The following is a 20825-nucleotide window of genomic DNA, read 5'->3' as shown; positions in this document are numbered from 1 at the left end:
GCGGAGCCGATCCACGCGGTCCGAGGAGGCGGAGCCGGTCACACGCGGACACAGACTGTGGCGCAGTTTTTGCTGCGGATATAACAGACCGCGCCGCGCAACATACGCCACATCTCGCCTCCATGTCCGCCTCCTTACACACACTCCTCATAGACCCCGGGGCCCAACATGGGGCCCCACTACAGACTGACAGGATGATTGAGCGGCTGCCGGCACAGAGCACCCCGTGAGGCGCGGGTACCGGGCGGTCAGACACCGCGGCGCACAGAGCTCCCGGGGCCACACACTACATCACACTCACCTACACAGGAACAACCTGCAGCGCAGCAACGGGATGTCCCGCCCACCGCCGCTCAACTCTCCAACGTCACGTGGAGCAACCCGACATGCCAATTGGTGACGCGCTGTGCCAATCACACCCCTGACGAAAAAGAACCAATGAACGCCACCAATACAGACGCCGCCATCTTTCTTAAGGGCAAATCCTTAGTTTAGCATGCCGTATATTATGTGCGAATTTTAGCGGCAAGATATAAACTGGTGATAATTAGAGGACAGTAATATCCCAGGGCGAGCTCTGTCCCAGAACACCAGGGGGCGTGGGCGCAAAATGCCCTTATTGGTGTATCTTTGCCCTTAGCGAACATGGCGACTGGCCGTGCAAGAAGCGCTCAGGTGGTGATTCGGGGGTCCTGACCAATCACAGCTCCGGTGTGGAGGAAGCAGTGAAGGTTGTCCAGGGCCGCGGCGTCCGCTGTGTGGAGATGAGTGCGCGGGCGGCGCAGGGGCCTCGTATGAGGAGATACCCGGAGCTGCCGGTGTGGGTGGTGGAGGACCACCATGATGTACGTACTGTAGGGGGCGCCACCTCATCCCACCAGCATCCACGGAGGCCCAGTGCTGTTCAGTGTTGTGCTTGTGTCTCTATTACAGCTGATAATCATAACAGGGGCGCTGGGAGATACCGCCGTATATAACACACACCCCCCCCCTGAGTGTGTGCCTGTATATACCCCCCTGAGTGTGTGTGTGCCTGTATATACTCCCCCCCCCCCCCCCCGAGTGTGTGCGGCTGTGTATACCTCCCTCCCGCCGGGTGCGTGCGCCTGTGTATCCCCCCCCCCCAGCCGGGTGCGTGCGCCTGTGTATACTCACCCCCCGGGTGCATGCGTCTGTGTATAGCCCCCCTCCTGTGTGTACCCCCCCCCCCCTGGCTGCGTGCGCCTGTGTAATCCCCCCCCCTTGCCTGTGTATACCCCCCGCGGGTGCGTGTGCCTGTGTATACCCCCCCTCCTCCCCTCGATGCGTACGCCTGTCTATACCCCCCCCCTCCTCCCCTCGATGCGTACGCCTGTCTATACCCCCCCCCTCCTCCCCTCGATGCGTACGCCTGTCTATACCCCCCCTCCTCCCCTCGATGCGTACGCCTGTCTATACCCCCCCCCTCCTCCCCTCGATGCGTACGCCTGTCTATACCCCCCCTCCTCCCCTCGATGCGTACGCCTGTCTATACCCCCCCTCCTCCCCTCGATGCGTACGCCTGTCTATACCCCCCCTCCTCCCCTCGATGCGTACGCCTGTCTATACCCCCCCTCCTCCCCTCGATGCGTACGCCTGTCTATACCCCCCCTCCTCCCCTCGATGCGTACGCCTGTCTATACCCCCCCTCCTCCCCTCGATGCGTACGCCTGTCTATACCCCCCCTCCTCCCCTCGATGCGTACGCCTGTCTATACCCCCCCTCCTCCCCTCGATGCGTACGCCTGTCTATACCCCCCCTCCTCCCCTCGATGCGTACGCCTGTCTATACCCCCCCTCCTCCCCTCGATGCGTGCGCCTGTCTATACCCCCCCTCCTCCCCTCGATGCGTACGCCTGTCTATACCCCCCCTCCTCCCCTCGATGCGTACGCCTGTCTATACCCCCCCTCCTCCCCTCGATGCGTGCGCCTGTCTATACCCCCCCTCCTCCCCTCGATGCGTGCGCCTGTCTATACCCCCCCTCCTCCCCTCGATGCGTACGCCTGTCTATACCCCCCCTCCTCCCCTCGATGCGTACGCCTGTCTATACCCCCCCTCCTCCCCTCGATGCGTGCGCCTGTCTATACCCCCCCTCCTCCCCTCGATGCGTACGCCTGTCTATACCCCCCCTCCTCCCCTCGATGCGTGCGCCTGTCTATACCCCCCCTCCTCCCCTCGATGCGTGCGCCTGTCTATACCCCCCCTCCTCCCCTCGATGCGTGCGCCTGTCTATACCCCCCCTCCTCCCCTCGATGCGTGCGCCTGTCTATACCCCCCCTCCTCCCCTCGATGCGTACGCCTGTCTATACCCCCCCTCCTCCCCTCGATGCGTACGCCTGTCTATACCCCCCCTCCTCCCCTCGATGCGTACGCCTGTCTATACCCCCCCTCCTCCCCTCGATGCGTACGCCTGTCTATACCCCCCCTCCTCCCCTCGATGCGTACGCCTGTCTATACCCCCCCTCCTCCCCTCGATGCGTACGCCTGTCTATACCCCCCCTCCTCCCCTCGATGCGTGCGCCTGTCTATACCCCCCCTCGGTGTGTCCTGTCTGTTTGCAGCAGGCCAACACAATTGCAATGGGTCAGGCCAGAATTAAATGTCTTCCTACGGCTTCCTGCGCTCCCCGACCAGCGCTTACATACGGATGCCTGGTGCTCTGGCCAAAAGGCGTTCAAACAGCTTACACTAGAACAATATATGGTAAAACCTCTACTAGTGTTAGTAATCTGTCCGAAAGCCGTCTGCTTTACCTGAGACCGCGGCTGGTGGAGGCTGCTATCTCCATGGGGGTCAATGGATACAATTAATTCTTTGTAGAAACAGCGGGCTACTTTACTGGAGAACGACGGCGGTCTACAGCACAACAGGAACTACACTGAATATAAAAGACTGCTGTAAAGAATAAAAGTGCTGTAAAGTCTGTTACATAGGACTGCAGGTGACATCTGCTGTGCTACAGTACATCCTCAATCAGTGTTATCACTGTGTTCTCTGTGGTGTTACATAGGACTGCAGGTGGCATCATTATCTGTCCTCAACGTTATCACTGTGTTCTCTGTACCGTTACATTGGACTACACTGGTACAGTACTGGTGTATATCCCGCCACCGATGATGATGGGTGGGTTGCATTAGCAGCAGCAGCCGGTGGGTCCAGCAGCACGGTCCCCTGGGCCGGCACACACCGCTGTTATTACAGGCAACCAATGTTACTAGACACAACATTTTGACAAAAAAAACGGCCTTAGTAGATGTCAGTGCTAGTAGAGGTTTTACTGTAATTGGGCCGTGGTCACATGACCTGCGGGCAGAGCTGCGGTTTCGTGCCTATTTGCCTGTGTATTTTTGTGCAGTAACAACAGACATGTCACAAGCCTTCTTTTTTTTACTTCTGTGGAGCAACGTGCATTAAAACCGCACACACTTAGCATCACGCGTGTAATTGCGTATTTACTGTGTTGTTTTTTTGTTTTGTTTTTTTTATGTATCGTGTACACACACACACACACACACACACACACACACACACACACCCTCCTAAGGCCGGGCTCCCACGGATGTATCACACACACACAGACACCCCCCCCCCCCCCTCCTAAGGCCGGGCTCCCACGGATGTATCTCACACACACACCCACACCCTCCTAAGGCCAGGCTCCCACGGATGTATCGCGCGCAGCGCGCGCACCCTCCTAAGGCCGGGCTCCCATGGATGTATCGCACGCGCACACACCCTCCTAAGGCCGGGCTCCCACGGATGTATCGCGCGCGCGCGCACACCCTCCTAAGGCCGGGCTCCCACGGATGTATCGCACACACACACCCCTCCTAAGGCCGGGCTACCCCGGGTGCGTGCGCCTGTGTAATCCCCCCCGAGGGTGTGCTCCTGTGTACACCCTCCCCCCGGGTGGTGCGCCTGTGTATACCCCCCTCCCCCCGGGTGCGTGCGCCTGTGTATACCCCCCTCCCCCCGGGTGCGTGCGCCTGTGTATACCCCCCTCCCCCCGAGTGCGTGCGCCTGTGTATACCCCCCTCCCCCCGGGTGCGTGCGCCTGTGTATACCCCCCTCCCCCCGGGTGCGTGCGCCTGTGTATACCCCCCTCCCCCCGGGTGCGTGCGCCTGTGTATACCCCCCTCCCCCCGGGTGCGTGCGCCTGTGTATACCCCCCTCCCCCCGGGTGCGTGCGCCTGTGTATACCCCCCTTCCCCCCGGGTGCGTGCGCCTGTGTATACCCCCCTCCCCCCGGGTGCGTGCGCCTGTGTATACCCCCCTCCCCCCGGGTGCGTGCGCCTGTGTATACCCCCCTCCCCCCGGGTGCGTGCGCCTGTGTATACCCCCCTCCCCCCGGGTGCGTGCGCCTGTGTATACCCCCCTCCCGCCGGGTGCGTGCGCCTGTGTATACCTCCCTCCCGCCGGGTGCGTGCGCCTGTGTATACACCCCTCCCCCCGATTGCGTGCGCCTGTGTATACCTCCCTCCCGCCGGGTGCGTACGCCTGTCTATACCCCCTCTCGGTGTGTCCTGTCTGTCTGCAGCAGGCCAACACAATTGCAATGGGTCAGGCCAGAATTAAATGTCTTCCTAAGGCTTCCTGCGCTCCCCGACCAGCGCTTACATACGGATGCCTGCTGTTCTGGCCCAAAGGCGTTCCAACGCTCGAAAAACAGCTTACACTAAAACAATATACGGTAAAACCTCCACTAATGTTAGTAATCTGTCCGAAAGCCATCTGCCTTACCTGAGACCGCGGCTGGTGGAGGCCGCTATCTCCATGGGGGTCAATGGATACAATTAATTCTTTCTAGAAACAGCGGGCTACTTTACTGGAGAACGACGGCGGTCTACAGCACAAAACCAGGAACTAGACTGAATATAAAAGACTGCTGTAAAGAATAAAAGTGCGGTAAAGTCTGTTACATAGGACTGCAGGTGACATCTGCTGTGCTACAGTACATCCTCAATCAGTGTTATCACTGTGTTCTCTGTGGTGTTACATAGGACTGCAGGTGGCATCTGTACTACAGCACATCATCTATCCTCAGTGTTATCACTGTGTGTTATCTATACTGTTACATAGGACTGCAGGTGACATCATTATCTGTCCTCAGTGTTATTACTGTGTTCCTAAGGCTGGGCTCCCACGGATGTATCGCGCGCGCGCACACACACCCTCCTAAGGCCGGGCTCCCACAGATGTATCACGCACGCACGCACGCCCGGGCTCCCACGGATGTATCGCGCGCACACCCACCCACACCCTCCCAAGGCCGGGCTCCGACGGATGTATCGCGCACACACACACACACCCTCCTAAGGCGGGGCTCCCACGGATGTATCGCGCACACACACACACACCCTCCTAAGGCGGGGCTCCCACGGATGTATCGCGCACACACACACACACCCTCCTAAGGCGGGGCTCCCACGGATGTATCGCGCGCGCGCACCCACCCACCCACACCCTCCTAAGGCCGGGCTCCGACGGATGTATCGCGCACACACACACACACCCTCCTAAGGCGGGGCTCCCACGGATGTATCGCGCACACACACACACACCCTCCTAAGGCGGGGCTCCCACGGATGTATCGCGCACACACACACACACCCTCCTAAGGCGGGGCTCCCACGGATGTATCGCGCGCGCACACACCCTCCTAAGGCGGGGCTCCCACGGATGTATCGCGCGCGCACACACCCTCCTAAAGCGGGGCTCCCACGGATATATCGCGCGCGCGCACACCCTCCTAAGGCCGAGCTCCCACGGATGTATCGCGGACTCACACACCCTCCTAAGGCCGGCTCCCACGGATGTAACTCACTCACTCACTCACTCCCTCCCTCCTAAGGCCGGCTCCCACGGATGTATCGTACACACACACACTCACACACCCTCCTAAGGCCGGCTCCCACGGATGTATCGTACACACACTCACACACCCTCCTAAGGCCGGCTCCCACGGATGTATCGTACACACACACCCACCCACACCCTCCTAAGGCCGGGCTCCGACGGATGTATCGTACACACACACACTCACACACCCTCCTAAGGCCGGGCTCCGACGGATGTATCGCGCGCACACACCCTCCTAAGGCTGGGCTCCCATGGATGTAACACACACACACACACACACACACACCCTCCCTCCCTCCTAAGGCCGGCTCCCACGGATGTATCGTACACACACACACTCACACTCCCTCCTAAGGCCGGGCTCCCACGGATGTATCGCACACACACACACACTCCTACGGCTGGGGTCCCACGAATGTATCGCGCGCGCACACTCCTAAGGCCGGGCTCCCACAGATGTATCACGCATGGTGTATTACACGTGCATAATACCCAGTAAATGGTGTTGAATAAAGTACATTGATTTTCATTGTTCCGCTGGCACTTGTGTTTATCGTAAAGTACAGAGCGCAACGTGTTCTATCACAATGCTTCAGACCCCTATTGTCCTCTATGGGTGTGTATGAAACGCAGTGCGTGCGTAATTACATTGCGTATGTGCTGCATCTTTTACGCATGTAGGAGACATGAGAAGGATTTTTTTTTCTTTTAAAGTGAAGAAACCCGTGTAGGACCGTTCATGTAAAATACGCTGAACATGCGCGAGTAACAACGTGGCCTACGTAGTTTCATCCACTGGTAGAACGCGACTCGTTTGCAGCGTATCGCCATCCAGTTGTGTGAGCCGGCGATAGAGATACAGAATTACTGATCATGTCCCCACAGAATAGCCAGGTTGTGTTTTCCTCCTCGGCCTCGGAGTGTTTGTGTTGCTGAGCCCGGACATGCTGATGTGTAACCGGCTCTGTGCGCCGCTGCAGATTACTGTCTGAGCACAAATCGTCTTCTTTGTGTCTCCGCAGGTGCTGCCATTTATCTATCGGGCTATTGGATCGAAGCACTTGCCTGCCAGTAACATTAGCTTCATTCATCTTGATTCTCATCCCGATCTCCTGATACCAGTAAATATGCCTGCAGACACCGTGTTCAACAAGGAGGCCTTGTTCAGGTGAGCCGCGCGCTCTTCATATTATTACTGGTTACGGCGTGTATTCCTCAGGGGGTTATGATTGCCTTGTAGTAAGTGGGCATGTATAGCTTATCATAGATCTAACCCGGGCGGCAGTGGAGAAAACCTGGCTGCCTGTTTGTAGAGGAAGGCCCAATGTCCACAGGCGCATTTGATTTGCGGGAGATCTGCAAATCAAGCCACCCATAGGGATGCATTAGCGTCCACAAAAGAATTAAAAGCATGCGGATGTCATTTTTTTTTTCCGGACGCGCGGGGGAAAATCGCAGCATGCTCCATTTTATGCAGATTCCCGCATGGATGGCTTCCATCGAAGTCAATGGAAGCCGTCCGATCCGCGGCACACCCACAGCTGACACAACAACTGTGCCGCGGATCCTGCGGGGTGGCTTTTACCTGCGCCGCAGGACCACAAAGTGTCTTGCATTGTTTTCAATGGTAAGTATCGCATGGCACCCACGTGCTCCGGCCCTGGTGACGACTCCGGCCCCAGTGACCACATTGGATGTTACGTGCTCCGGCCCCAGTGACGACATTGGGTGTTACGTGCTCCGGCCCCAGTGACCACATTGGATGTTACGTGCTCCGGCCCCAGTGACGACATTGGGTGTTACGTGCTCCGGCCCCAGTGACCACATTGGGCGTTGCGTGCTCCTGCCCCGGTGACGACATTGGGCGTTGCGTTCTCCGGCCTCGGTGACGACATTGGGCGTTGCGTTCTCCGGCCCCGGTGACGACATTGGGCGTTGCGTGCTCCGGCCCCGGTGACGACATTGGGCGTTGCGTGCTCCGGCCCCGGTGACGACATTGGGCGTTGCGTGCTCCGGCCCCGGTGACGACATTGGGCGTTGCGTGCTCCGGCCCCGGTGACGACATTGGGCGTTGCGTGCTCCGGCCCCGGTGACGACATTGGGCGTTGCGTGCTCCGGCCCCGGTGACGACATTGGGCGTTGCGTGCTCCGGCCCCGGTGACGACTTTGGGCGTTGCGTGCTCCGGCCCCCGGTGACGACATTGGGCGTTGCGTGCTCCGGCCCCCGGTGACGACATTGGGCGTTGCGTGCTCCGGCCCCCGGTGACGACATTGGGCGTTGCGTGCTCCGGCCCCCGGTGACGACATTGGGCGTTTCGTGCTCCGGCCCCGGTGACGACATTGGGCGTTACGTGCTCCGGCCCCGGTGACGACATTGGGCGTTACGTGCTCCGGTGACGACATTGGGCGTTGCGTGCTCCGGCCCCGGTGACGACATTGGGCGTTGCGTGCTCCGGCCCCGGTGACGACATTGGGCGTTGCGTGCTCCGGCCCCGGTGACGACATTGGGCGTTGCGTGCTCCGGCCCCGGTGACGACATTGGGCGTTGCGTGCTCCGGCCCCGGTGACGACATTGGGCGTTGCGTGCTCCTGCCCCGGTGACGACATTGGGCGTTGCGTGCTCCTGCCCCGGTGACGACATTGGGCGTTGCGTGCTCCTGCCCCGGTGACGACATTGGGCGTTGCGTGCTCTGGCCCCGGTGACGACATTGGGCGTTGCGTGCTCCGGCCCCGGTGACGACTTTGGGCGTTGCGTGCTCTGGCCCCCGGTGACGACATTGGGCGTTACGTGCTCCGGCCCCGGTGACGACATTGGGCGTTACGTGCTCCGGCCCCGGTGACGACATTGGGCGTTGTGTGCTCCGGCCCCGGCGACGACATTGGGTGTTGCGTGCTCCGGCCCCGGTGACGACATTGGGTGTTGCGTGCTCCGGCCCCGGTGACGACATTGGGTGTTGCGTGCTCCGGCCCCGGTGACGACATTGGGTGTTGCGTGCTCCGGCCCCGGTGATGACATTGGGCGTTGCGTGCTCTGGCCCCGGTGTAAACATGGGGGGGTTTCACTTAGAAAGAAATATCCAAATTGACTGAAGATTCATTCTCTGTTCTGTCTGACGCCGGTGCATCTCTAATTGTAGAACGCTTTCAGTCGTCGCCTTTAACGCGTTTTAAATGTGTTGTGTAATTACACTTCTATTGATAAGCTGCAATTTTCTGCTGTCATTTTATTTGACTTTTGAATGTTTTTATTTTTTTCTGTTTTAATACAGCCACAGGAAAGTACTAGGGGGGGAGGGGTATATTTGTGAGTTTAAGCTAGGTGAACAAAAAAAGAAGAATTCAAGAGTGAGCAGAGAACAAACAGCTGGGATCAGTGAGGGTCTCCGTAGTGAGACCACCGGTCAGACTTATCATATCGTGCGGGTCAGATTCTGCAATAATCCCTTTAGTTTGCTGCTCGCCTTCTCAACCAATTAATGTAACTATTTTACATTGTGGAGTCAGAATCTCAACACTTTAGGGTAAGACCCCCCACACAGGGCAGCCGAGATGAAACCAGAAACTGCCCTGAGCGTCGTCAGCATAATGTGCAGATGGGTTGTCACTGGCCTGACGCTGGCTGCTCCAGTTAACTTCAGGCCGCCTGCAGACGGCTGGGTCGGATCCGGCTGCGACAATTCTTGCAGCGGGACCTGAGCCGAGCCCCGGCAGAGAGCAGCGCGTCACTCACCTGCTCCCGCGGCCCCGGATCTTTCATCTGCCGGGCAGCCGGCGCATGCGCAGAGCGGAGCTAGAGGCCCGGAAGTGGGGCTCTGCGAGCCCCGCACAGAATTAGAGTATGCCGCGGTTTGTTTTCTGCGCGGGATTTCGCACAGACAAATCGCGGCCGTCTGCATAGGATTGCGTATTGTAATGCAATCTTATGCAGGCGCGTACGGACGGAAATTCTACGGGGACGCCGCGGAATTTCCGCCCGTGTGCAGGAGGCTTTACGGTTAACTAAAATCCTCAAGTTCTTTTCCATGTCGGTGTTTCCCAATGGTTTTCCATTTAGCGTGTGATCTCGTATTTCCCTGCCCATGTGTATAATCTTAGTTTCTCGCTCGTGTCATTGGGGTACACAGCAAAGACCGTGGGATATAGCTTCTGCCACTAGGAGGCGACACTAAGCACAAAAAGTTAGCTCCGCCCTCTGGCTATATCCCTCCTGCCGACAGCAGGCTAATCAGTTTTTAGCTTAGTGTCTCGTAGGAGGACGGTCGTGCCCGTTAGGGCTAGTTTTAAGGGCCAGGGTTAGACGGAGAGGCAGGACGCTCCCCATCAAACCCGAACGGAGAGGAGGGCGAACAACCTCGGGTTTGTCCAGGTTGCTTCTTGCCCGGCCCGCCTCAGAAGAAAAGGTGGCCCATCCGGATCATATATATCTGCATGTAGCCCGCCAGCGAGAGCCCCCCATGTTTGGTGCAGAGGTCCGCATCCCCTTCCCATGGGCAGGCGATGTTACAGGGGTAGGCTGCTGGAACTGGGGAGCCGCTATTTCCACCAGCAAGGACGCAAGAGGTGAGTATGCGCTGGCGACCTTCCCTTCCCCCCTCCCTTGGCTCTCCCCGTATGTCGCGGCATGGCGTAGGGTAAGCGCTAGTGTGCCCATATTATAGTGCAGCGGCTGGCAGGTTAATCTCTCCCTCTGCTCCCTTTGAGCTAGCAGGCAGCGCGGGGGGCTGTTTCTGGGTGATGGCTTACCTGGTGGTGTTCTGGTGCTGGTATCAGGGCACGAGCATGCTGAGTTGGTATGGCTACACGCGGTGGTGTCCCGGCGAGGCACCTTAGTAGCACAGCGCATTGACATAGTGCCGCCCGGGCTTTGGCTCCTGGCAATTGGGGGCACTCCTGCAGCATATGGGGCACAATAGGGGGCCTCTGTGCAGCCCTGGGCGCGGCAGCAACACTCTGGACTGATGGGGGGCGTGGCTACGACTTGACCACGCCCTAGCACGCATGGGGGGCGTGGCTTCGCGGGACGCAGCGTAGGGGGCGTGGCTTAGCTGCGTAGGGGGCGTGGCTTCGCGGCGCCGCGCGTAGGGGGCGTGGCCTCTTTGGGATGCACGGTGCCCCTCTCCGGCCCCTCCCTTCCTCCCTCCCTCTCAAGGATTGTGAGGAGGGATGATGTGGTGAAGCAGCATATTGGGAGACAGCGCGCCAAAGATTGAGACCGCCCTGCGCCTCCACTCCTTGCTGCTGTGCTTGCTCAGGCTGGTGTGCAGTACAAGTCAAAGTTCCAGGAGGCCTCTTCAGCATCTGCAGGCTCTCGACTCAGCGGCTCCCCGGACCTCGACAAGGACCCAGGGTAAGCTGCCTGGCGGCGATCTTCCCCCTCTTGCTGCTCATCCCTCCTGCCGGCGGTTGGCATAGAGGAGGATAGTTTGCAGCTTTTTGCCAGGTCAAAATCCCAGCACCATGTCCGACCTCAGAGTTCTGAAGGCTGGACCAGGGACAGCAAGAGCAACGCGCTTGGCTTGCTCACGCCGTAACCTAGAGTTCGCATGCGGACAGGCTGAGCTATTTTGTAGAGACTGCTCCCCAGCGAAACAAGTGACAGTGCAAAGCACCCCTCCCCCGTTCAGCCCCCATTTATGGCCGAGCTGGAGTGGGCCCGCTCCTTGTCCCTTGCAGGGTCGATCCTCACTCGGGCGTCTGGTGCGATTTTGGAGAAGTTGGCACAGGACGCTTCCGGTTCATGTGAGAGAAACAGAGATGGCTCGCAGCGCGGCCGTCGGCGAAGACGGGACAGGCCCCCGGACTCACGGCGGTCCTCACGGTCTCCATCCTCCTCGCCGTTTTGCGCTCCTCGGGTACGAGGTCGCGTCGATCATCGACAGAGAAGGTCTGTTCGGACGAGGATTGGTTTGACTCCTCCTCAGACTTTGTCATGGAGGAGGATCAGGTCCTTAGATTTTCGGCGATGGTGGAGAGCTTAGGGGATACGTTTCAGCTCACTGAGCAAGAGCCACAGGCGTCTGGGATCCTTTTCTTTTAGGCAGCCCAGACACTTCCTGAAGACCTTTCCTGCCCATGAGGCCTTTGACAAGGTCCTATCTAAGGAGTGGAAGGCACCGGGATAAGCGTTCCTTCCAAGTTTGGTTACTTGGACGGGAAATACCTCTTCTCGCAAAAGTTAGGAGAAGTAGTCGATCCCACCGCTAGTTGATTCGCCTATCTCTCGCCTGGCTAAGCCTATTATGCTGCCTACGGCGGAGTCCTCCTATCTCACGGATTTCAAGGATCGAAAGGTCGAGGCGTTGGCGAAGACCGTTTTCGAGGCGGTTAGGTCGGCTCTTAAGCCTGTGTTTGCCTCTTCCCGGGTCAGTAAGGCTATTACTGACTGGGCAAAACGGTTACGAGGGGGAGTCCTTGAAGGGGCTTCTCCCGGGAATTTGCCAGGCACAGCACAGCAGATGCAGCCAAACAGGTGGCTCGGGCCTCTGCAGCATCAATGGCAACTTGCCGGAGCCTATTTTTAAAATCGTGGGATGCAGATGCTTCTTCAAAGGGGTCGTTAATCAATATGCCCTTTGGAGGATCTCGCCTTTTTGGCGCCGAGCTAGTCGGGCTCATCTCAGAGGGTCAACGGGCATTCTAAGCTGAATGTTCTTGCTCTCGTCAGATGGCGGCCCCCAGCCAGCATGTCCGCCTGGGAGGCCCAGGTCCCGTTGACTTCTACGGGTAAAAGGAGCTCGCTTTTGCCGCAGCAGAGACTTTTGCCCCTGTCGCCGAACGAGTTCTCGCAGGATGGAGAGGAAAGGTCCGCAGGAGCGGGTATAAAGGAAGAGGACTCCCTTTAAACCAAGGTCTCTTGGCGTGGGCCTCAGCCTACGAAGAGTTCCAAAAGCCCTCCGCATGAGGGACTGCCCCCACCTGTTTCCGGATAGGGTGGGGGGTCGGCTTCTCTAGGTCAGCCAGGTCTGGTCGACTCATGTCTCAGATACCTGGGTGCAGAAGGTCGTGTCCAGGGGCTATGCAATAGAGTTCCTGATGCAACCACACGTCCGCCCCCTTTTTTTCGGCCCAGAACCCCGAGGGACCCAGGGAAAGCAGCAGCTATCCTCAAGGCGGTCCACACTCTCTATTTTGCAGGGGGTGGTGCAAGCTCTCCCCGAGCATCACTGTGCGGGGTTCTACACTAATCCTTTGGTGGTCCCCGAAAAGGGTGGCTGTCTGTCCGATTGTGGCTCTAAAGAAATTGATCAAGTTGGTGGCGGTTCGTCATTTCCGCATGGAATCTGTACGACCGGTCATCGCATCCTTGGAGGCAGGGGAGTTCCTTTCCTCGATAGATATCCAGGATGCATATTTACAAATCCCCATTCATCAGGCGCACCAGCGCTTCCTCCGATTCGGGCACTGGATCGGATGGTTTCCAGTTCACAGCGTTGCTTTTCGGGCTGGCAACAGCTCCCAGGGTGTTTACAAGAGTCTTAACCGCAGTAATGGCATTCGTGCATTCCAGGGGGGTCGTTGCCATGCCATATCTGGACGACATCCTGGTAAAGCCCCGACCCAGCGGGACAACCTGGAGAGCCTGCAGATTGCCTTGGACACTCTTCCAGGTTTGGCTGGCTGATTTATTACAAGAGGCATCTCTTGTGCCAGCACAATGCATGGTGTACCTGGGGATGTGCTTCGACACGATTCTGGGTCGAGTGGCTCACCCGGAGGCAAAACACCAGCTGCTGCAGAAGCAAGTACTGTCCCTTCTATGACGGCAACTGGTGGCGATCCGCCATGCAATGAAGGTCTTGGGCCTAATGGTCTCGTTTTCTGAGGCGGTTTCATTTGCCCAGTTTGGGTTGGCATGATCCCTCGATCGGAAGATAAGCATTCCACCTGGGGTTCAGCAGTCACTCCAGTGATGGTTGGACTGGCCACGCATTCAGCAGGGCAGGTCGTTCCTGCGCCTGCAATGGCAGGTGCTGGCTACAGACGCCAGCATGTCAGGCTGAGGGTGCGCGCTGGGGGATCCGGTGGCACAAGGAACCTGGTCCAGGCAGGAATCCGGTCTCTATATAAATGTATTGGAGCTGCAAGCAGTAGTCCGGACCTTGCAGTTCTTTGCACATCGGCTGGAGGGAATGCCAGTGCGACCGCGGTGGCTTACATAAGCCATCAGGGCGGGACCTGCAGCAAAGGAGTCACTGGATCGGATGGCATCCCGCTTCAGACAGAAGCTTCCAGCCTAGCTGGCCAGGTCAAGGGATCCCAGAGCACTAGCAGCAGATGCGCTAATGGCTCCCCGGACGGGTTGTCATTACCCCTAGGTCTTCCCGCAAGCTCCTCATTTCCCGGCTGCTCTGGAGAAACAGGAAGGAGGGCTACCTGTGATTCTCTTAGTCCCAGATTGACCGCAAGAAACATGGTATGCGGAACTCGTGGACCTGGTAGCAGTCGTGCCCTGGTGGTACCCCTGTGAAAAGATCTGCTCTCTCAGGGTCCCCTCTACCACCAGAATTTGGCTACGCGGCATTGGACGGCGTGGCGGTGGAGGCCACGGTACTGAGGGCACGGGTTTCTCAGACCCAGTTATTCCAACAATGATTAGGGCTAGAAAGCCGTCGTCATTGAAAGTATTTCACCGGGTAATTCCAAAGAACAAACACTAGAATATGGTGTGCTGTATTGTCAGCTTGCTCACTTCACTACCACTGACGAGGGCTCTGTGCAGCCAATACGTGTCTGGTTAGAGATGGGTACACCTGGCAATTTTAAATATGACTAAATAGAGAGGATTACAAATTTTGCTCTGCAGGCAAGCGTGGATTACACTTTTTCCTGCATGGAATTTTTTACCATATCACCGGGTGTGGAAAACATCCCTTCGCTGGTGCGAGCAGAGGGGGGCACACCCGAGGCATTTCTCGTTGGCTCGCCTCCTTGTCTTTTCTCCAGGACGGGTTGGACTTGGGCCTGAGCCTCAGCTCCCTTAAGGGATAGGTTCCGGCCTTTTCGGTCTCCGATGCCACCCTGGGACCTAAAACGGGTTCTGGATGCCATACAGGCTCATCCGTTTGAACCATTAGTGGAGATATCGCGGCGGCTGATGTCCTGGGAGGTTGCCTTCCTGGTGGCGGTTACCTCTTCGCGCAGGGTGTCGGAGATTGAGGCTCTGTCGGCAAAACCACCTTTTACGGTTTTTCACCAGGATGGGGTGGTGCTGTGACCGGTGCGGTCTTTTCTCCCAAAGGTGGTGTCAACCTTCCACATTAATGAAGACCTTGTACTACCATCGTGTCCAGAGACTGTTCACCCTAGGGGACGGGCTCTGCATACCGTAGACCTAGTCCACGCCTGAGGACGTATTTGGACCAGACCGCGTCCTTCCGGCGCTCGGGTTCCCTGTTTGTGATACCGGATGGTCCGAGACGTGGTCTTGCAGCATCAAAAGTGACAGTTGCTCGCTGGTTTCGTTCGGCAGTGGTGGAGGCCTACCGGGTTAGAGGTTAGACACCGCAGTTTCCGGTGACGGCACACTCCGCCAGGGCACTGGGGGCTTCATGGGCGGTAAATCACGGGGCCTCAGTGTCACAAGTGTGTAGGGCGGCTTCCTGGGTATCCCTGCACACCTTTTTCTAAATTTTATCAGATGCATACGTTTGCATCAGCCGACGCTTGCTAGGTCAAAAGGGTTTTACAGACGGCTGTAAACTGACTGCATGCGTTTATGATTTTTGTACCCACCCTCGGGGACGGCTGTGGGACGTCCCACGGTCTTTGCTGTGTACCCCAATGACACGAGCGAGAAAAGAGGATTTTTACTCACCGTAAAATCTCTTTCTCGTCTCGTCATTGGGGGACACAGCACCCACCCCTCTTTCTTTATATGACACAGTGGTGGTCCTGGTCGGACTCCGGATTCTGTAAGTCACACATGGTCATGTGTTTTTCATTACAGTTAAATTTTGTTGATGTGTCATATTGCTAACTATTGTTGTCTCTCGGTTCCCGCATGGCTACTCCAACTGCTGGCATGACAAACTGATTAGCCTGCTGTCGGCAGGAGGGATATAGCCAGAGGGCGGAGCTAACTTTTTGTGCTTAGTGTCGCCTCCTAGTGGCAGAAGCTATATCCCACGGTCTTTGCTGTGTCCCCCAATGACGAGACGAGAAAGAGATTTTACGGTGAGTAAAAATCCTCTTTTATCAGTGTTAAACCTATTTTGCCCCTTTTTCCCCAAGCCCCCAACTTATCCAGATCAATTTGAGCCCACATACTGTCCTCACTTGTGTCCATTACTTTACCTAGTTTTGTATCGGCTGCAAATATTGATATTTTGCTGTACAATCCTAAAAGGTTATAACAATATTTTTAAAAAGAGTCCAATACTGCCCCTTGTGGTAACCCACTAGTAACGGTGACCCAATTAGAGTACGTAACATGTTTCCCTGAAAATAAGACAGTGTCTTATATTTTTGTTCAAAAAGGTTTAACTTTTTTACATGTATAGCTGCCTGGACACTCTTTAAATTGACTTTTTTAATTAACTGTTAGCAGGGCTTAATTTTGGAGTAGGGCTTATATTTCAAGCATCCTCAAAAAGCCTGAAAAATCATTTTGCATCCTCAAAAATTCTGGAAAATCATGATATGTCTTATTTTCAGGTAATGTCTTATTTTCAGGGAAACAGGTTTAAAGAACGCCAGAAATACACTTTTTCAGTCACCCTGCCTCCCAGAAAAAATGCAATAAAAAGCGATTAAAAAGTCGTATGTATTCCGAAATGGCACAATGTAAACTACAGGACGTCCTGCAAAGAAATGAGCCCTCTCACAACTACGTCAACAGAGAAAGATGGCGGCAGAAAATAACTTTAAAAAAGAAATGTCTGAAAAAAAATAAAAGTAGTACAGCAAAAAAAAAAGCCTATACAGGTTAGTTTATGGGGCTGAAAGGCGATGACTGTGTCCCTTTGTAAATATAAGAAACAATGGTTTATGTATAACATTGCTTAATTCCCTTAGACACCAGGGGTTTGTGCCATCAGGACAGTCGATTTTAACCCTTTCCAATCCAATTATTTTTTCTCATCCATTCTCCTCAGCTCAAAATAAATTGGAGCTGGTGAGAATGGATGAGAAAAAATAAATTTCCCTGCACCCTCCTGAAATGACAGCGTTCAGGAGGGTGCAGGTGCTCACTGCACCGTGGAGGGGCCTGCTTACCTGTCCGGCGTCTTCCGCATTCTTCCTCTGCCTCCCGACTCGGCGATCATGTGACCGCTGGGGTCAGGTGGCACCTGGCGGTCACATGATCGCCGAGCCGGGAGGCAGAAGGAGAATGCAGAAGACGCCGGTCAGGTAAGCAGGTACCCCCACGGTGCAGGCTCCCGGCTCGGCGCTCATGTGACCGCTGGGGGTCAGGTGACATCGGGGGGTCACATGATCGCCGGCTGGAATCTCTATGCATTACATAGCGCTAATTGAGCGCTATGTAATGTGTAAAGGAGAAGGCAGAAAGGGTTAAAAACCCTTTCTACCTTCTTCTCGGGGTCCTCGATGTGTCTGACGATCGGGTGCAGATGCACTCCTGCACTGCAGTGTCGGGCCTGTCCCGACATCGGAGCTGTGGAGGGAAATAATGATGTCGGGGCAGGCCCGACATTGGATTAGAAAGGGTTAATCTTTTTAAGGCAGCTCCGCACTTCTTGCGACATTTTATGGAGAGTTTACTTTATCATTCTGCATTTCACAAGACATAGTATTTTTTTTCCAGTGTACTTGCAGAGAAAAATGATTATAGATTTGCTTTCTCCTCATCACCCTCTTCAATTTTTGTCTCATTATGTTTTAAACGGCCAACACTTTCACTTCTAATCCTTGTCTGTTTATATAGTTGAATAACCGTTTCGGGTTCGCTTTACTCTTTGCCAATGAATATCTCTGTTTCTAACCTTTCTGCTTTTATTTCCTTTTTTATTGATTTTTTTATAGCTCTTTAGTGCCTTTTCACTATTTACTTGTTTTAGATGTTGAAATGCACTTTTTTGCCTCCTTTTCCATCTTTATTGAGCCACATTGGTTTTCTCCTATCCTACCCCTTTTATCCATGTAAGGTATCAGCCGCTCACACTTGGTATTTAAGATGCTATTAACAATTCCCCATTTCTTGTCTGTACTCTTATTTCTGAAGACCATGTCCCAGTCACAAAGGTTAAGGGCATCTCTAAGCTGATCGAACTTTGCCTTCCTGAAGTCTAGTATTTTTGTGGCTCCCTGACGAAATACCCAACTATTTATTATATTCAGGCCCCTATTTCCCAGGCGTCCCCTTCATCTGTGTTATTCTGACAGGTCCGTTGGTCAATATTAATGGCTGTCCCCCTAGTTGGGTCCTGTAAATTACCTGGGTGAGGTAATTTATATTTAGCTATTGAGAGAAACTTGTTACCTTTTTTTAGATCCACATGTTTTAGCGTCACACTTTTTATGTCCGGATTGTATAAGCCCCCCATAATAATTACCTCATTTGCATCAGTAACAGATCTTCAGGGGTTTTTGTTATATTTGGTGGCCTATGAGGATTTTAGTATTGTTTTTACCTCCATATAAACTCCACATGTTCGTTTCCCTCACATATATCTTAAAAAGTGTGACATTAATTTGCAGGAATGATGCCTTCCAGTAGGTGGCGCTGCAGAGGTATTGTTCCATAATTCCATTCGCATATATTTCCTCTTACTATAGGCTTTAAGTAGGAGTTTACATAGAGGCAAACCCCTTCCCCTCTCTCCTTTTTTTTTTTTATTCCTTCTGAACAAACTGTAACTCAGGCCGGGTTCACACCGGGCGGATTTGCCACTGAAATTCCCTGCGGAATTTCTCTGTGGCAAATTTGCTTATGGCTGCTAATCCCGGGATTAGCCAGCCATGTGGACGAGATTTGTCAAAAATCTCGTGCACACGGGGCGGACAGTCCGTTGCGGCAAAGTCGGCATCAGCCGGCGCTGCGTCGCGGATTCCCGGGTCTCAGCATATCAATTTTTTTTTTTTCGTTGCGGCCTCGCTTCTTTCTATGGGAGAACCGACCGTAACAGAAAAGCATGCAGTAAAGCCGCTCCAAAACCCATGGCTAAGTGCCGAAGCTTTTGAAGCTGCGCTTATCCCTTGGAAATCTTGCGTTTTTTCTTCCACCCCCCGCCCTTGTGTGAGCCCACCCTAAAAGTTAAAGGGGTTGTCCCGCGAAAGCAAGTGGGGTTATACACTTCTGTATGGCCATATTAATGCACTTTGTAATGTACATCGTGCATTAAATATGAGCCAAACAGAAGTTATTCACTTACCTGCTCCATTGCTAGTGTCCCCGTCTCCATGGTGCCGTCTAATTTCAGCGTCTAATCGCCCGATTAGACGCGCTTGCGCAGTCCGGTCTTCTCCCTTCTGAATGGGGCCACTCGTGCCGGAGAGCTGCTCCTCGTAGCTCCGCCCCGTCACGTGCCGATTTCAGCCAATCAGGAGGCTGGAATCGGCAATGGAACGCACAGAGCCCACGGTGCACCATGGGAGAAGACCTGCGGTCCACCGTGGGTGAAGATCCCGGCGGCCATCTTAGCAAGGTAAGTAAGAAGTCGCCGCAGCGCGGGGATTCGGGTAAGTACTATCCGTTTTTTTTTTTTTACCCCTGCATCGGGTTTGTCTCGCGCCGAACGGGGGGGCTATTGGAAAAAAAAAAAACGTTTCGGTGCGGGACAACCCCTTTAACTGCCTAGTTACAGCTTTCATCCAACCATGTCTCAGTTATTCCCACTATGTCCTAGTTTTCCTCAGACATTATTACTTTAGCAGTAGTCACTATGCAGGTTAGTTTTTTGAGTATTTTTTTTTAAGTGTACCCCTATAAGGGCTCCAATTGGCAACCAAAATGGTAACCAGTACGCATGAGACTTTGCAAATTGCTACTAGACTTTTAGCCTAGTCACTATTTGCAACCAGCCCTTGCATTCAGCAGACGTGAGCTAAGCGCGTCTGTGAGGTGACAACCGCCCACTAATGCCACACCCTGCCCACGCCCACCAGTGGTAGGAGAGCCCATTACTGTAGTATGCCGGTCTCCTAGCAGTGTGAGTCACATGTTGTGTTGACTCTGCCCCGAGTCCTTCTGCGCGGCTCCTCTGCATTGTCCTGCTGGATCTCTATCATGCCTTTTTCAGAGTAGCGGCCGGACCCCCACCTCCGCCCCATCGGGACTGTTCAGCACCCGGGACTCCTTTATCAGTCTGCATGCTAAAAAATTAATTTAGTTGTAGATTTCTTGTTAGATTTTTTTTCTCACTGACATGGCAAACAATTGTTATTTGTACAAAGCCCAGCGGTAGTAAAACTCCCAGCATGCTCTGGAACTGCAGCCGTCAGGACATGCTGGGAGTTGTCGTTCCATCAACTGCTCGGTCCTCTGTATGTTGAACTTCCAGTATGCCCTGATACATGCAGACCTTAAGGGCATGCTGGGAGTTGTAGTTTTACCAAAAGATCATTAACTGCTTTTGCTGGTTGAATTGTATTTTTTACATATAATGTATTGAATACGAAAATAAGTAGAATTCAATAAGGAAATCGAATTTTGCCTCTTTTAGGTTTTGTTTTCCTATTGTGGTAAGAATGACTTCTTAACGTTATTCAGTAGCTCAGAGTGATTACCACAACCCCACATTCTGGTGACCCGGCGTACTGCCTCATGTGGCGGCGACGTACTGCGGATAACAGCGTATCACACGCATGCTACCATCACAGTACACATGGGGATTCTTTGTATTTTTCGCACTGTCACTTTGTGCCGGCGTGTCTACATGCCATCCATATGCAATGGATATATATGGGCCCCCTCAGAGTAATTGCCAGGCTGCATCTGCAAATGTAAGCACAGCGACAGTCGCTAGCACTCGTGTAATAGCATCCTACAC

General features: G+C 54.7%; 2 protein-coding genes across 3 annotated transcripts in view; one reads left to right on the top strand and one right to left on the bottom strand.

Moving 5' to 3' along the window:
• DROSHA (drosha ribonuclease III) overlaps nucleotides 1-358 on the bottom strand; it is a 263840-nt gene extending 263482 nt beyond the window's left edge. Inside the window, exon 1 of the mRNA XM_066579186.1 lies at nucleotides 302-358. The gene's annotated coding sequence lies outside the window, so the exon portion shown is untranslated. The remainder of the gene's footprint in view (nucleotides 1-301) is intronic.
• Nucleotides 359-504: 146 nt separating this feature from the next.
• Nucleotides 505-20825, top strand: part of C9H5orf22 (chromosome 9 C5orf22 homolog) — a 42211-nt gene continuing 21890 nt past the window's right edge. The window contains exons 1-2 of one of the 2 annotated variants that reach the window (XM_066579185.1): nucleotides 505-845; nucleotides 6900-7045. In XM_066579185.1, the coding sequence (XP_066435282.1) occupies nucleotides 765-845; nucleotides 6900-7045 (227 nt within the window). In that variant the 5' untranslated portion in view covers nucleotides 505-764. The remainder of the gene's footprint in view (nucleotides 846-6899; nucleotides 7046-20825) is intronic. The other variant, XM_066579184.1, reaches the window with a different exon arrangement.

Source organism: Eleutherodactylus coqui, chromosome 9 (assembly GCF_035609145.1).
Source record: "Eleutherodactylus coqui strain aEleCoq1 chromosome 9, aEleCoq1.hap1, whole genome shotgun sequence".
NCBI classification, from domain to species: domain Eukaryota; kingdom Metazoa; phylum Chordata; class Amphibia; order Anura; family Eleutherodactylidae; genus Eleutherodactylus; species Eleutherodactylus coqui.
This window is presented reverse-complemented; position numbering and strand designations above follow the sequence as displayed.